The sequence below is a fragment of the Numenius arquata genome, chromosome 17 (genome assembly GCF_964106895.1).
Source record: "Numenius arquata chromosome 17, bNumArq3.hap1.1, whole genome shotgun sequence".
Taxonomy (NCBI): Eukaryota; Metazoa; Chordata; class Aves; order Charadriiformes; family Scolopacidae; genus Numenius; species Numenius arquata.
This window is the reverse complement of record NC_133592.1, coordinates 11,942,076-11,958,044: the sequence shown is the minus strand read 5'-3', so window position 1 is coordinate 11,958,044 and position 15,969 is coordinate 11,942,076. Positions and strand designations below refer to the sequence as shown.

The window sequence follows — 15,969 nt, the reverse complement described above, 5'->3', positions numbered from 1 at the left end:
GTTCAATAAAAGACGTTATGACTAGTTCAAACAAATTCATTCCAACGTACGGACCCAGACATGGTGCTGTGTCCAGTTTTGGGCCCCTCACACCAGGAAAGACATTGAGCTGCTGGAACGTGTCCAGAGAAGGGCAACGGAGCTGGTGAGGGGTCTGGAGCACAAGTCTTGTGAGGAGCGGCTGAGGGAGCTGGGGGTGTTCAGCCTGGAGAAGAGGAGGCTGAGGGGAGACCTTCTTGCTCTCTCCAACTCCCTGAAAGGAGGGTGTAGCCAGGGGGGGTCGGTCTCTTCTCCCAAGGAACAGGCAATGGGACAAGAGGAAACGGCCTCAAGTTGCACCAGGGGAGGTTCAGATTGGAAACTAGGAACAATTCCTTCACAGAAAGGGTTATCAAACATTGGAATGGGCTGCCCAGGGCAGTGGTGGAGGCCCCATCCCTGGAGGGATTTAAAAGCCGGGCAGACGTGGTGCTGAGGGACATGGGTTAGTGGTTGTTTTGCCAGTGTTGGGTTGATGGTTGGACTTGATGATCTGAAAGGTCCCTTCCAACCTGGATGATTCTATGACCTGACCTAGTGCTGCCCAGAGCCTTGTTCTGGGCAGAGCCCGGAACAGATGACCTCCAGAGTTACCTTCCACACATTTCTGCACCATATCCATACACGGCGGCTCATCCGCATCCCCACAGTAGCTCATTTCACGCTTTAACGTGGGCTAAACTGAAGAAAATTATCCCTCCCAGCCACCCAATACTCCTGTGGCCACCAGCGAGCCTGCCCTGGCCAAGCCCCATGCTAATACCCAAAGAGGTTCAGGAGGCTCAACTCGAGCAGCCAGCATGGGTTTATAAATCACACGGAAAGAGAGGGAGTACAATAACTGCATCTGAAGGGTTGCTTATCCTTAAAATGAAGTTCGGATCAAGCAATGTCTTTATGTAACAGCTCCAGAACTGTTTGGCAGGATCGCTTTCCTCAGGGAAGACAGCCTGATGTACACAGGAAAGCGGTGGAAAAAAAAGAGTTCATAATAATTTACACTTCAAAAGTTTCTAGGGGAATGTAAAGTTTATCCATTTGAAGAGAGATGTTTCCGTGTGCCTACTGCACGGCACCACACACCTCGCTCACAGAACAAGCACGAAGGTACTGACATTTGCTTTTCAGAAAAAAAAAAAATAAAAAAAAAATAATAAATCAAGTAATTCGATGCATTTTTAGGATCTTCACCAAAACATCTCCATACTGAAAGCATCCACACTCTCTGCCAAAAAGCCCAAAGGGGGTAATTTTAACTTCCAAAGAGGCAGAACGTTCTGAAGCTCCACACTCAAAGTGCAAATCTTTGCACTGAAACAGGATTTCCCTTTTCCTGCTCTAAAGAAAACCAAGAACGTGGCTTATGGGCTTTTCTGCTCCTCAGGATGCACAGCATCATTGGCAGCTTCTGCGGAGGCAGCCGTAACCACAATGCCCTGGGTTTAATTTAAAAGGTCATAAAATAACGTTGACAGCTGAGTTCTAAGGGGTGAAGAACGGTAACGTTCCGGAACCTTTGGTCTCCCCCAACCCAACTGCTCCTCCTGCTCTTTGGAGCCCTCTCCAGCTTCCAAATATCGAGCAACTAAAAGAAATGTTAAAAAGCACAGTGAGTAAAGCCACCTTTAAGATAACTGTTTTCCTATTTGCAAGGCAGATTTATGGGGAAAACTCTACCCTGAATCAAGTTTGAGGAATTTTGCTGTTGATTTCAAATGAGACAAAGTTTCCTGTGAACCTTGAAAAGCTTATTTAACTGAGCCACAATTCCAAAGCTCCTGTGATGCAAAGGTATGGCTTAAAAGGAGAGTGACAGCAGTAAAGACTTCATTAACACTAGGAAAATAGTATAAAAATAGTAGCTTCATATCCTTAGTTCAGTGTTCTACACCAACATCAGGGCAAGATCCCGTAAGGATAAATCCTTTTACTAATACACAGTATTTTAGACTTTAGACTTCAGCATTCAAGTGAATTCACTTCTTGTGAGGGCTCTGCAAGAAATGTCTACACAGTCCTACAATCTGCAGGAGGTAAAGGACAAACTCAGAAGTCTAACTTTTCTCCTTAAAGCATTGGAGAAGAGAAGACTCCAGGGAGACCTTATAGCAGCCTTCTAATACCTGAAGGGGGCTCCAGGAGATGGGGCTGGGGGGGGGGCACTCCTGATCAGGGAGGGGAGCCATAGGAAGAGGGGGAATGGTTTTACACTGACAGAGGGGAGATTGAGAGGAGATCTCAGGAGGAAATTCTTTGCTGTGAGGGTGGTGAGAGCCTGGCCCAGGTTGCCCCGAGAAGCTGTGGCTGCCCCATCCCTGGAGGGGTTCAAGGCCAGGTTGGACGGGGCTTGGAGCAACCTGCTCTGGTGGGAGGTGTCCCTGCCCAGGGCAGGGGGTGGCACTGGATGGTCTTTAATGTCCCTTCCAACCCAAACCATTCTGTGATTCTATGATTATTAATGCACAAACTTACGGGTCTCTCGATTAAGTCAATGCAGGGCTGCAGATCCAGTCCAAAGTCAATGAAATTCCACTCTATGCCCTCCCGTTGATATTCCTCTTGCTCCAGGATAAACATGGTGTGGTTGAATAACTGCTGCAGCTTCTCATTGGTGTAGTTAATGCAGAGTTGCTCAAAGGAGTTCAACTACAAGAATAACATTAGCAAGAAAGAATAACTCAGTGACAGGACGTGTCACATACCTAGAGGTCAAAAACTTGACCTTACAAACAAGGAAATTCACCAAAACTCTGCAACTTTCAAACATAAAGAAAATTGGAAGACTCATTATTCAAATCTCTTATGTTCCCTGTTACTTATAATTAAACTAACATATAATAGGAAAACCCATCCCATGTAAAAGAACAGTTTAGTCTAAAGTATGACTTTTTGCCACTGTAATTTAGTAATTAATTTAGCCACCACAATTAGAACAAAACTCTCCTGCAGCCTTGGAACACGCATGCATTTAGTGACTCCACAGTTAGTCCTGAACACACATTTAGCGGGAAAAGAGAAATCTGATTAGCAATGTTTTGAAGTACCTCGAAGATTTCAAATCCAGCAATATCCAGAATTCCAATAAAAGATGCTCCCTGTCGTTTGGTCCTGTCCAAAGCTTTGTTAATGCGGTGAACAAGCCAGCGGAAGAGGCGTTCGTAGGTGGCCTTTGCCAAAGCTTCCACCGCAAAGTCTGCCTGAAAATCCCAACAAGAAGATTTATTTATCCTGGAGAAGTCATCAAAAGAACACAGACACGGATGTTATCACAAATAAATAAGTAACAGAAGAGGTTTAACGGAGTTAATGCCACTGAGGAATGAAAACAAGCAGTAGCAACAGTATGTAGTTTGATTAATGTTATGAAAAAATTGTTTTTATATTGTTCCATAAAAAAAACCAAAAGCCCTCTGCGTGTTTGATACGTACAACAATGATATTAAAGGATGTAATCAGAAGGTCAGGGAGAGGGAAAGGTTTCTTCTATTCTACCATTGGTTTTTGCCATATAAGAACATTTAATAAAGACAGTAAACTTAAACAAAGTCAGTGGCAGTACACAATCCCAATTATCTTTATTAAGAGCTAATCAGGATGAAGCACTTCATCTTTAAAGCACCAAAACTTACTTGTTCTTTGGTCTGGGCTTTCTGAACGTAGTCTCTGCCGACTTTGATGCGCGGTGTCAGAATGGCCCGGGTGAACTCCATCACGTTCATTCCCAGTAGGTGGCAGAGTTTCTGTGCGACTGGGGAGCAAAGTCATAAATGGAACACTTAAACCCTCCACAAGCAGTAGTGTCAGCGGTGAAACAAGCTGCCGACAACAGGGTGCCAGCTTAAAAATTGACCTGCCATTTGCAAAGGCAGTTGGGGCGATGTCCCGTGGACAGATCTCCCCACCACGCAGGACCTCCATCTCCAGAGCTGATGGAGGCTCTACAGAACCCCACCACTGAAAGGCCTTAGGGGAGCATGGAAAACACGAAATTTCATGTAATTAGGGAGGTCACGTAACAGTCCACTGCCCACGTACAAGCACTCGCTTTGGTACCTGAATGGGGAACGTTCATTTTCTCATCACCTGAAAAAAAAGGCCATCACCCACCAACTCCATCACACCACAGGTTGCTTAAAACCTGTTCCCATTTAGGCAGCCGTGCCGGTGTAAAGTGTCTATTACAGACTACGTCAAAATAAGTTGTTTAAACTGTTTAAACCAGGGGTTTGTAATATTTTCTAGAGAAGAACAACGCAAGCAGCAGCGCGCTTGCTTTAGACAGCGTGAACTCTCCCGGTGTCGCAGTCATTACTGGAAATAAGGAGTTACCCCCCCCCCCCCAGCATCGTTACATATTCCTGCTGCATCAATCCCCTTTTCTAAATACATTTCCCAGGAGGTTGGGTGTTTATGATTCCATATGGCTAAAAATGAAAGTGACGTTAAAGGTATTTTTAGGTCGGGGTAAGCGTTGCCCTTTAGCAGGAACCTCCACACAATCCAGAAGGTACTTTAACCCCTTATCTTTGTAACCTGACAGCTCGTGTTTTACTGTCAAAATGAAAGAAAGCTATTTTTACAAACCTGCATCAGAAAATAGATTTTAATACCAGTAACGAAGAGCTTCCTCTGCGTTTTTATTTTTTTTTTTTTGGCTGGTATTAAAAACCAGTCAAATGTTGCGAATCTCTGGCCATATAGTCATTAAAAGGGCTCATGAATCAACACACAACTTCATCAGTGAAACTAAGGAAGCATCACAAATGGAGCACTCCTTTCAGTGTAGCTACACGCAGGAGCGTTTCTGCGCTATAAAAATACACATCAGCAAACCAGAAAAGAAATCTGGAGAAAAGGAGGCTGAGGGGAGACCTTCTCGCTCCCTACAACTCCCTGAAAGGAGGGTGTAGCCAGGGGGGGGTCGGTCTCTTCTCTCAAGGAACAGGCGACGGGACAAGAGGAAACGGCCTCAAGTTGCACCAGGGGAGGTTCAGATTGGAGATTAGGAAAAATTCCTTCACAGAAAGGATTATCAAACATTGGAATGGGCTGCCCAGGGCAGTGGTGGAGTCACCATCCCTGGAGGGATTTAAAAGCCGGGCAGACGTGGTGCTGAGGGAGGTGGGTTAGTGGTGGTTTTTGTCCGTGTTGGGTTGGACTCGATGATCTGAAAGGTCCCTTCTAACCCAGACGATTCTATGATTCCATGAGAGCATTTAAAAGGCTGGTACCGAAGCACTAAATCAAAGACATGAGCTCTGCTTCAGCAGCTATTTTTTTTGTGAAGAAATACACCCCTCAAAACGCTGACTGCATCGCAGGCACTAACTGATAAATTAATCTCAGTCACACCACCATGGCACTTCAGAAATCACATTCTTCTAAAAGCAGCATTCTTCTGTTCAGCCATTTCTCTGTGGAAGTTGTGCTTGGCCTCCAGGGCTCTTATCGTTGGCAAGAGAACTGCTGTCCAGCCCCAAAGAAAACAAACTGCTTTAAGCACGCGCTTTTTCGGAGTGCTTAAGTCTTTGTAGAGAGCAATAAACAGGACAACTGAAACACTTGCTCGGCGTTTAGAAGCAATGCAAGCAGTGTAAATTCTGTTGATGGATACTTAAATTTGTCTCCGTTAGGAGAATGGGAGAGGAGAATTTTAATAATTGCCCGTTGGCTCCTACCTGGCCCCTTTTAGGCACAGGACACTATCAGGGAAGATCAGAGGACGCTCTGGATTTCTCAAGATACAGCACTGAACCAACGGAGGGAAGAAAACTACAGCTCAAGGTAAAGGAAGCCACACAAACGTGAACAACTTACCAGTATTCTCCGGCATAGAAGCTTGATCAGTATTTCTCTCCTTCTTAAAAGAAATATTTCCGAATTGTAGTACTGAAGACACCACTTTCAGCATCGCTGTGTTAACAAAAGACACGTGCAACAGTTTAATTGAAGAGGGCTCAGCTTAACGAATTCTTCTTCCGTTACTTGTGTTATTTTTCCTCCGAATTCCGAGTATTCAGAGTTCAGAAAGGAAATACAAGTTCGTACTGCACTTTTTAGGCAAATGGCTTTAATTCAACCCTAGTTCATGATAAGCAAACATTCGCTGCAGGCGGTCAAGATGCTGAAGCAACATTAAATTTGGTGGCATTAAAGTAGCACGTGTGTGTGCGTGTGCACAAGAGGGAAAAAAAGTACACTTTAAAAATCCAAAAGGCTCAGTAACTTACACAAGATCTCATCATGCGAAAATCCCATGATATGCATGGCTTCCATAGTCTCCTGGAAGTTATCCTTGTCTTGTTGCCCAGGAATGGGGATGTAGCCATTAGATAAAAATCTGTAATTGTTAAATCCTTCGAGCAGCAAGTCAGCTGTGTCGGGGGGAAGGGGAAAAGAGAGAAAAAATTAAGCTAAAAAAATGCTGTTGACACCCACCCGTGCTCTGTTCTCACTAAATGCACAAACTACGCGTTACAAAATCAGTTCCTCACCTACAAGCCATTATCCGGGCTTCCCAGACTCTAAAAATACGACTGTACCTCAAAAGCTGAACCCAGATTCCCAGAATCTCTATCTGTAGCAACCTGCATGAGCTCTTTAATGCATTAAGCCTGTCAACAGAACATTACCTGACTCAGATCTAACCAGCGTAATCTCAAATCCCTGTCTGGAATATCTGAAAAGAAATCTATTGAAAAGTAAGAGAGACAGGCAGAACCGGAGCTAGGAACTGATGATAACCACATCAAGGACACCAAATCCAGGTTTATCTACGACGGGAGGAGAAAAAGGGGATCAATTCTCTCAAGTCTGTACCTTCATGTAGTTTCACTTATCACAACCTAACAAATTCCCACTCACCAAGCGGGGAAAAGGGGAAGATAATCAACGTAGTACTGCAACGGCTGAAGAAGGCCACGGCCATTCTGTTTCGTTAAAATGGCTGGTTTTCTTCCCAGTTTGAAGGCACGGCCCAGAAGAGCCAGGGCTGTCGCTGCCGGCCGGGTTTGGTATTAATGAGCGCTGCAGCTTCAACCCAGCCATTCCCAGTCGGAGACTGCCCAAACTGGACTCTGTCGTGTAGGAGCCGTTCCCTTGAACCGCAGCAGTCGCCCGACAGCGCGCTTGATAAAACACAGAACTTGCTGCAAGACGAAGCCACCTGGCGCTTCCATCTTCTTTTAACACTCACCATTTCAAGAGCAAAGAATAGCTCGAACCCGACGGCGTTAACACTGAAATAACAGCCGCGGCAGCAGAAGCAACAGGTTTAGAAAACGAGAGTCTCTACTTACACTTCAGGTGTTCTCCCGCCCCAGCAAGAAGTTGGTAGAAGATATGAAACGTCCGCTCATCTTTAGCCTGACGAACAGCGCGAGACTTCTCCAACAAGTCTGGTTATAACCAGTCAAGGATCTTCTACTATTTTTTTGGCTAAAAACGTCCAGTGCAAACAAAACTTTCAAAGCAGGCTGTCTAATTACTTTACGAAAAATTAGAACTTTAATAGTAATGACAGGACGAGGGCCAAGATGAACATTCAGTAACTTTAAATGAGAGATTTCAAATTCAGGCTGATAGAAGCCCACGTTTAATTCCAGCGACCTCATTTCTTGGCCGTTGACTCATTTCCCTGCCTCGTGCAGCAGACGATGGTCTGCGATGGCCCAGCTGAGGTCTACGTGAGGGGGGAACTGGCCATTCCTTTTCCATCACTTCTAAGGTCACGGCTGCCTCTCGGTACCAAAATCCCAGCAGCTGCTGAACTCCAAAGTGCTTTATCTGAAGTGCATTTGTCATTTCTCACTGTATTTTTACATACAAACTTCCCTGCCTTTAAACAGCTTCCAAATTTGATTTGTGCAGCAGATACCATCTAATAAAGTACCCTAATGTCATTTAAGTTTTGATTTCTTCATATTCCATAGTGTAAAACAGATGGGGGAGAGAGATTTGAAGCGACACAGGCTACGAGCAAGGACGAGTTCTTGCGAGGAAGAAAAAGAATTCCCTAAGAGTTCAGTCCTCCTGATTTCCCAAAGCTTTGCTTTAGGCAAAACAATTCATCTGAACTTTCAGGAAAGCAAAAACTGCCTTCATTCCTCTGCTGTGCTGAATGAAAAAAAAAAAAAAAAAATCATTTATCTTTAAAGCATATTTGGAATAACTATAGATCTTTCCCAGCCTCATTGGGAAATTACATTTTGTGACATTTCCAAACATTTGTTGCACTTCAAATGAAGCACTTTAACTCCCAGCAGGAGAATGAAAGCTTGACTGCAGCATTGTTTATGTTTCATACTCACATGATATTGTTTACCAAGACTTCTAATTTCGTAATTTTATGACCACCCTATTGCTATTCCCCCAGAAAACAGGCTAAAAAAATAAAAAAAAACCCCAACATACACATTATTTTTAGTACAAAGAAAACAACTTTAGAGAAAGGCTTTCGGTGCAAGTATTTTCACTTGCTCTTACTCAATCATAAATAAAAATGAACCCTAAAGCTAAAACTGAGTTAGGCTTCGGTATTAATTGCTAGTAGGTTTTGTATTAACGAACTTAAGGTGGTATCTAGAAGACCTAAGGAGACAGACGGTGTCCCAGCACTCCCAGCTCCAGCACTTTCTGACGGGCACCACCTCCTTCCAGCGCTGACGAGAGCAAACCAAGCCTCGGGCTCCACACGGCAGCTCAGCAGGAAGGTGGTTTTTTTGTTTTTTTTTTCTATTAACATTCCTAGAGCAAGCCTTTCAATAGTTCATCTATTTAACAAACCCTGGTTTTAAGCCTACTCTGAAAATCCAGCAGATTTGAGAGCGCTAAATTTCGGGGTATCCGATGATTTCCAGGCACGAGGAAGCACGCTGACTTTCTGATACGTGATCGGCTATTTTGAAACAAAGGGCGAGGTGGACGCTGTCGGAGGAACGCAGGAGGGGGGTAACCTTCCAGCGCGTTCCAACGGATTCTAGGGTTAAAAGCAAAACACATCAGGAAACTTGCATTTTACAACGATGCGGCGTTAAGAAGGATACACGTCTCAATGTTGGCCCCAACGATATAACCAGTAACATCAAAGTTAATCCTAATGAACTTGCCCTGCAAAGAAAAGAGGATTTTTTTAATTATTTATTTTTAATTAAGGCAGCAATACTGTCTATATAAAAACATAACCCTATTTGCATTCATTTAACAAGCATTTCACGCAAGTTCAAATTCAATCTTTTCCCTTCGATGTCCTCAGCCATCCTTTCAACGCAATACGTTACGCTGCACACAGACGCTTCCCGAGGGTTAAAAACCCAGCGTTCTAGATATGGCTTGTAAAGAAAGGGCTAAGAGAGAGACAATACACCCATTTCTTCCACATGTATCTCCTTTTCTCCTCAAAGGACCACATAAAGAGCGCGCTTCCCACGCATAGAGCAGCTCTTGGGGAAGAAAGTGGTTGCCAGTGGATATATTACACCAGTTTTAAGCCACATCAGCTCCTGAATCACATTTGTCACTCGGCTACGGACATTCCCAACAGGCCACCAGGCTCGGGCTCTGCAGCTGGACCCCTTTTATCAGCCCCATCACTGTATTTCAGGTTTGTGCCCACGGAAGCGCTGGGTGTTCCCCTGCCCGCAAACACCTGAAGGCACCGGTGGGAACCCCCAGTGACTGCACTGGGCTCTCCATTCCCACTCCACCCGAAGTCTAGTCCTCTATCCCCACACGAACAGGTTCTGGAGCATCACAGCAACTGTCTAAATGCTTCTTTAGATGGTACCTACACAAAGCCACCCACTAATATCCTTTGCGGAGGCCTCCTGAAAGCTCTCTTACAATCAGTACCTAAACCCTCGCTCAGCTCAAGTCTGACTGATTAATGCTTTTAGTATGTTAATGTGAATTCCTCTTTGGCAGCTCCATTCAGCTCAGGGACTGTACTATTGATTTTCATATTAAATATTCTGCTCTACAAGCCCGTAGAACGTCTCTGTACCCTAGCAATGGCCCGCCCTGGTGTGTACTGGGGGACTACGGCCACGCTCCAGACTTACCAGTTTCACTGAATTTCACTGAATTTTTAGAGTTGGAAGGCACCATAAAGATCATCCAGTCCAACTCCCCTGCCGAAGCAGGATTGCCCAGAGCATGTCAGAGCATGGTACTCAGGGCTGCATCCAGGTGGGGCTTGAAAATCTCCAGAGAAGGGGACTCCACGACCTCCCTGGGCAGCCTGTTCCAGGGCTCTGGCACCCTCACCGGAAAGAAGTTTCTTCTCATATTTGAGTGGAACCTCCCATGTTCCAGCTTGTGCCCGTTGCCCCTCGTCCTGTCACTGGGAACCACTGAAAAGAGTCTGGCTCCATCCTCCTTCAACCCACCCTTTAGATACTTATAAGCATTGATAAGTTCTCCCTTCAGCCTTCTCTTCTCCAGGCTAAAGAGTCCCAGCTCTCTCAGCCTTTCTTCATAAGGGAGATGCTCCAATCCTTGAATCATCCTCGTTGCCCTTCGCTGGACTCTTTCCAGTAGTTCCCTATCCCTCTTGAACTGGGGAGCCCAGAACTGGATGCAGTATTCCAGTTGTGGCCTCACCAGTGCAGAGTAGAGGGGGAGAATGACTTCCCTTGACCTACTGGCCACACTCTTCCCTACGCAGCCCAGGATCCCGTTGGCCTTCCTGGCCACAAGAGCACACTGCTTGCTCATTGTCAGTTGCTGCGATTATTTCAGCTATTGCACCTTCTCCCCAGAAGCCTGCCCTTCTCACCCCTCCAGATAAAGCCCGTTCGTGCAAAAAAGACTCGTGTGCACGAGACCTCCCCACCTTCTCCTCCCAGTCACACCAGTGAACCCAGCGAAAGGCACAACCTTCCCACCAGCCTGGTCTTGACTCAGTCTGAGAGCAAAGCAACCACTCCGTGACTGCGGCTGTAACATCCTCAAAGCAGAGAGATTTCTCCAATTTATAAGAGAACTGGTGGAATAATTTAAATCCGCATCAATGTTTACTCCCTGCTGCTGGATCTGAGCGTGGCTGGAAAGCCAGTGGCGCTAGAAGGACCCTGCCAAGGACCAAGGCTTGTTGTCACACGTGTCCTGTCAGGGACCAGATCTCGGAGTATGAAGAAACACAGCACTCTACGCTCAGCTCGTAACCGAAGCATTTATACTTTTTGCTCGGTAACAACTCCAGAAAGCTGTATTTATAACTGCCACAAGGAATGACCTGTCATTTTACTGAAGTTCAGCCAACAGGCTAGCTGCAGCACGCACGCGGCAGCACTAGCACGTCAAAAATGGCAGCTGAGAACTTTTTACCCAGAACAGGTACCACGGATCCTTCTCAGGGCGATGTGGCTTGGATTTGCCATGTTACATGTGCAAACAAACATGAAGCCATACCTAAGATCAGCCAGTGGCTTTTTCTGGTAGAATTTAGAGCCACTTTACTCTATGTCACTCTTAAAAGTTATCTAATTTCTGCTGTCAAGTTATCAGTTCCATGAATAAAATAACTGAGAGGAAACACAGCCGTTAAAGGAGCTGGGACACGAGAAGAGGGGAGCAACCTGGTCTGGTGGGAGGTGTTGGAACTCGATGATCTTTAAGGTCCCTTCCAACCTGAACCATTCTGTGACTCTATGATCCCCACACTCCCTGCTTCCAAGGTCAGTCATCGCTGAAGTCCGTACCAGAGGGGTCACTTCTCTAGTTCAACTTCTTAACAGCGAGATATTAATTAATACATCCTTTTAGCCAGCACTGGCAAATCTTTCTATTAAATCTTTAATTTATTGGTTAGTGGCTGCAGTGGTGGCATCTAACAACCGAATTCTGGTTACACTCTCAGTACAGAGCGCTGTATGTGGCTTTGCAGAAACCACATCAGAAGGAAGCATTTAGTTCTGCAACGTGAACCCAATAAGCCCACTCCCCCATCCACTGCGAACTAGAGACTGTATTTCCTGAAACATCAGAATACGTTGCCTTTGGGAGAAGAAAAAATAAAATAAAATGGATTTGCCACGAGCCTTATTTCCATCCTTTCTGGTGGTACCAGCATGGCCAGGCTGGCATCTTCGTGCCCACGGTGAAGGCTGTCGCGCCTGTAGAGGCTGAACAACAGCACTTCTCGCTTTGTGGGAGGATATATAATTTTTTTAAGTCAGGTTTTAAAACGGTCGTTACTAAAGATTTTTTTTTTTTTTTTTTTTTTTTTTTCTGCATGAGATGACACCATCTGGAGTGCATTATACTTGCTCCTTTATAAAAATAGAGCTGGAGCCATCTGAGTGATTATGTTCAGGATGGCAACGCAGACTTCGATCTAACACAAACCAGATGCTGACATCTTTTAGGGGGGAAAAAAAAAAAAAAAAAAAGAAGTATCTTCATTAAATTAGTACAATCTTTGATGGATTCAAGACGTGTAACAAAGTAGAATTATTGCACACTGAAACCTGTTGATATTATAAATCCTACACCCAACATATATATGCCTCGAGTAATATTGTAAATAATGTGGCTATAAAATTATCAAGGTTGAATTTCCGCAGCCCTCTGCTCTCCCTTCTTGACTGAAAAGGCTGCGGGATTCAGTCATGCAGTTTTCCAGAGTCCTTATCGCTGGAGCTGAAGTTCATAGACTATAAATTCAAGCAACTGTTGAAACGTCAAGGCAGCCAAGAAATCTTTCATTTGTTCTGTAAATTTTAGTTTTGTTCTCACAAGAAAAATAAGATTTAATACCTCCTATACAGTTTTACAGCTCTACTAAAACCCATCTTTCTCTTGAAATAGGAGATGGTGGGGGGGGTTTTGTCTCCTTCAAAGGAAAGGAAGTCTTAAGGAGTGGTAAACAGCTACTCACCCCGAGTTCCACCACTATTTTTAAAACAACGGAACACATCAGACGTGGTTATCTCCCACCAAAACACTATGTGAAACAGAAGGCACTGACCCAAAAAAAACATCAGCGCCTGACACCTTCAATAAGCCATACTGGCTTTTGCCTTTCCTGCAGTAAAGCAGCCAACCAGAAGGGCACAGAAGCTTTGAGAGGTTTTTATATGCAAGTTTTGTGCTTTTTAAAAAACGGTTAGAAACTCAGCTGACAAACCAATCAATTGCTAAAGTCATGGCTATTGATGAGAAGGCTCCGTATTTAGCCAAATCCCATGTTGATGTCAAATTCCTTCCCACTTTATCAGCTCGGCAGTGATTTGGGCACACACACCACAGTTCAGCTCTCCGGCACAGTTGTATTTCATAGAATCACAGAACCATAGAACGGTTTGGGTTGGAAGGGACCTTAAAGATCATCTGTATCCAACCCCCCTGCCCTGGGCAGGGACACCTCCCGCCAGACCAGGTTGCTCCAAGCCCCGTCCAGCCTGGCCTCGAACGCTGTTGCATTGTATTTGTTATCCTGTGAACACTACTGTGGATTCAAGGATGGTTGAAGTCAGAAAGTGGGTAAAATTAAAGCAAGCTTTGCCAAGAGCCAGTGAGGACACGTGTTTGGCGACTCCAACACAATGGAGAAAGCACCATAAGAGAACCTGAATTCATGGGGGAAAGGGAACAAAGAAAACTTCTCATACTTATTAGATAAATCCCTAAAAAGGGAATTTCTCCATGAACAGTTATCCAGTTACAGACTCTAAAGAAAAGGAGTAACTCACGAAGCGGGAGGAGTTGTCATTTTTCACTGTCTTTGCGTTCCCGAAGGATTCCAGAATGGGATTCGCCTGAAGAAGCTGACGCTCCAGCTCCCCCTAAAAACCAGACAAAGAGAAGAACAGGCAGCCATAAGGACCGTGCACACACCAGTGAGGGTTCCCACATTCTGCTTCTCCTGACAGTCATCCGACCCAGGCTGTGGCAGTGGCACCACCTTCAGAAGGGGCTCAGCATTTTTCCCCTCTCTTCTAAAGCCGCTGATAGTCTCCTCCAGCCAGTGAAGAACGTGGGTGGGTTGGTTGGTTGGGGTTTTTTTTTTGGTGTTTTGTTTTTTTAACAGGCACACATACACACACCAACAGAGCAGCGACCGAACAGGACTTAACGGATGTTGCAAATCATCGAACACAGAAAAGAAAATTCACATTTAGGGCTAATGAAATTAGGCACAGACTTTGAGTATTTAAGAAGAAAAACTAATTTAACCGTTTTAAGATTTTACTGCAAAGTTCTTCTTAAGCTTCCTGTTTAGGGATCTGACGATACGGCTACTTTGGAAAACATGTTTTCAAACTTACTTTCAAACCAGTGAAATACTGATTTTCAGCCAGACCTTGGTACCATTGCACCATCTCTGACCTGAACGCACCTGAGAAACGTGCCGGAACGGCATCCCGGGAACCCAGCAACACCAAAGCCAAAGATCATTTTCAAATTGCTCAACTCGGCCGACATTGCTCAGGATGTTTAATGCATTTTTTTTATTTTTTTTTTTTTTAAAAACGTTTCTTGAATTTCAAGCCAATGGATGTAGAAATCGAAGCACTTATCTTAAGGAAATTGCACAACAGCTTTTAGAATTGCTGTCCACGAAGAGGGTCTGGTAACAAAACCAGTCTGTGCTGCTTCCATGAGCCCAGGAGGTATGTATGGACATAGGAAAATATGATGTTGTATTCCTGAAGGATGGTTTTAAAAAAAAAATAAAAAAAAAAAACCGAAGCTGTCTGGAATGTAGTTCATAAACCTGCTTTTTCCAATTATTTATAGCAGAGACGAATAAAGGGCTCAGACTGAGCATCAAAGAATGGGAAACGTAAATCCCTCAAGGCTTCCACGTGAGGTCAGTTCTTACACAGCAATTTTTAAAATTCATTAGTTAACGCCTAAAAGAGGCTTTAATTTGTATATTGAATTATATTTCAAGTCCTTCTGGAAACTAAAGGCTGCTCGTTCTTTAACGCGACCTCAAGTTATCTGCTCCAAACTTGTTTCCTTCCAGATATATTCCCTTTGGGACTACATAGTCTGTGAATCCGGGAGTAACTAAAGCAGCAATAGATGTGGGTCTCAGGCCAGAGCACCCCACACGCGGCTCAGGCCCCAGTGTTTGCACTATACCTTAGCTCTGCCAGCGTTACATTTCCCAGGAGCACTTTTAAATTGACCCAAAAAATCCACAATTGGAGAAAAACTTGATCCCTGTTATAACCACCATACGCACATCTGCGAATTATATTCTAAAAGCTTCCTATGTAAAGGCATCAGAGAGTGGGAAAGCATTTGCTCCCTTCTCCTCTCCCCTCCACGCCGTCAGCTCCCGCCGAGACACCAACTATCAAACCCAGAAGTTTGCTCGCCAGGCTGTACCCAGCTTGAAATAAGCCACATTAAGTGTATTAAACGCAGCAAGCAGGTCACAGCTTACATCTCCAATTCTAGCTAGTCTGGAAACGAAAAGCACTCGGACTTCCAGCTCTGCCCCCTCCGCAGACCGTCCCTGTGCTGCCTGAAGCATCTCGCTTCACCCGTGCTTTAAAGCGTTTCCGTGTCCCACAGCCTTCATTTGGTTTTGTGCAGAGGAGCTTCCGCTATGCACCCGAAAATAATCTTACTCAGATTCTCCAACTGAATGCAAGAAGTTCTCCGTAGCTCGTTTTTACGATCGCCTCTGAGGATTGGAGGGAAACATTCAGTCGGGACCTCGGACGGGGGTGAAAGGCGTGGGAACGGAGCCATGGCCCCAACAGGCTCCGTGGCTTGTCCTCACGAGTAGACTTGTCCTAGCCATCGCTGAGAAACAGCAAACCTCTCTCACGCTACCTTCAACGGCTTCAGAATCAGTAATTTTCCTTTTCAGAGGGACTGCTTTACAGCCAAAAACCAACCCTCTTTTTTAGAGGCTGTTCAGTGTTTTGGAAAGGGTGTAAATTTGGCCAAACGGGCACATCTCCCGCCCGG

At 44.9% G+C, this 15,969-nt stretch overlaps 1 protein-coding gene across 1 annotated transcript in view; it reads right to left on the bottom strand.

Moving 5' to 3' along the window:
- Positions 1-15,969, bottom strand: part of MYH10 (myosin heavy chain 10) — a 112,578-nt gene that overhangs the window by 34,122 nt on the left and 62,487 nt on the right. Inside the window, exons 7-14 of the mRNA XM_074160314.1 lie at positions 13,731-13,823; positions 9,084-9,147; positions 7,338-7,436; positions 6,270-6,413; positions 5,857-5,952; positions 3,669-3,787; positions 3,084-3,236; positions 2,512-2,685 (exon numbers count right to left, since the gene is read on the bottom strand). Coding sequence (XP_074016415.1) covers positions 2,512-2,685; positions 3,084-3,236; positions 3,669-3,787; positions 5,857-5,952; positions 6,270-6,413; positions 7,338-7,436; positions 9,084-9,147; positions 13,731-13,823 — 942 coding nt within the window. The remainder of the gene's footprint in view (positions 1-2,511; positions 2,686-3,083; positions 3,237-3,668; positions 3,788-5,856; positions 5,953-6,269; positions 6,414-7,337; positions 7,437-9,083; positions 9,148-13,730; positions 13,824-15,969) is intronic.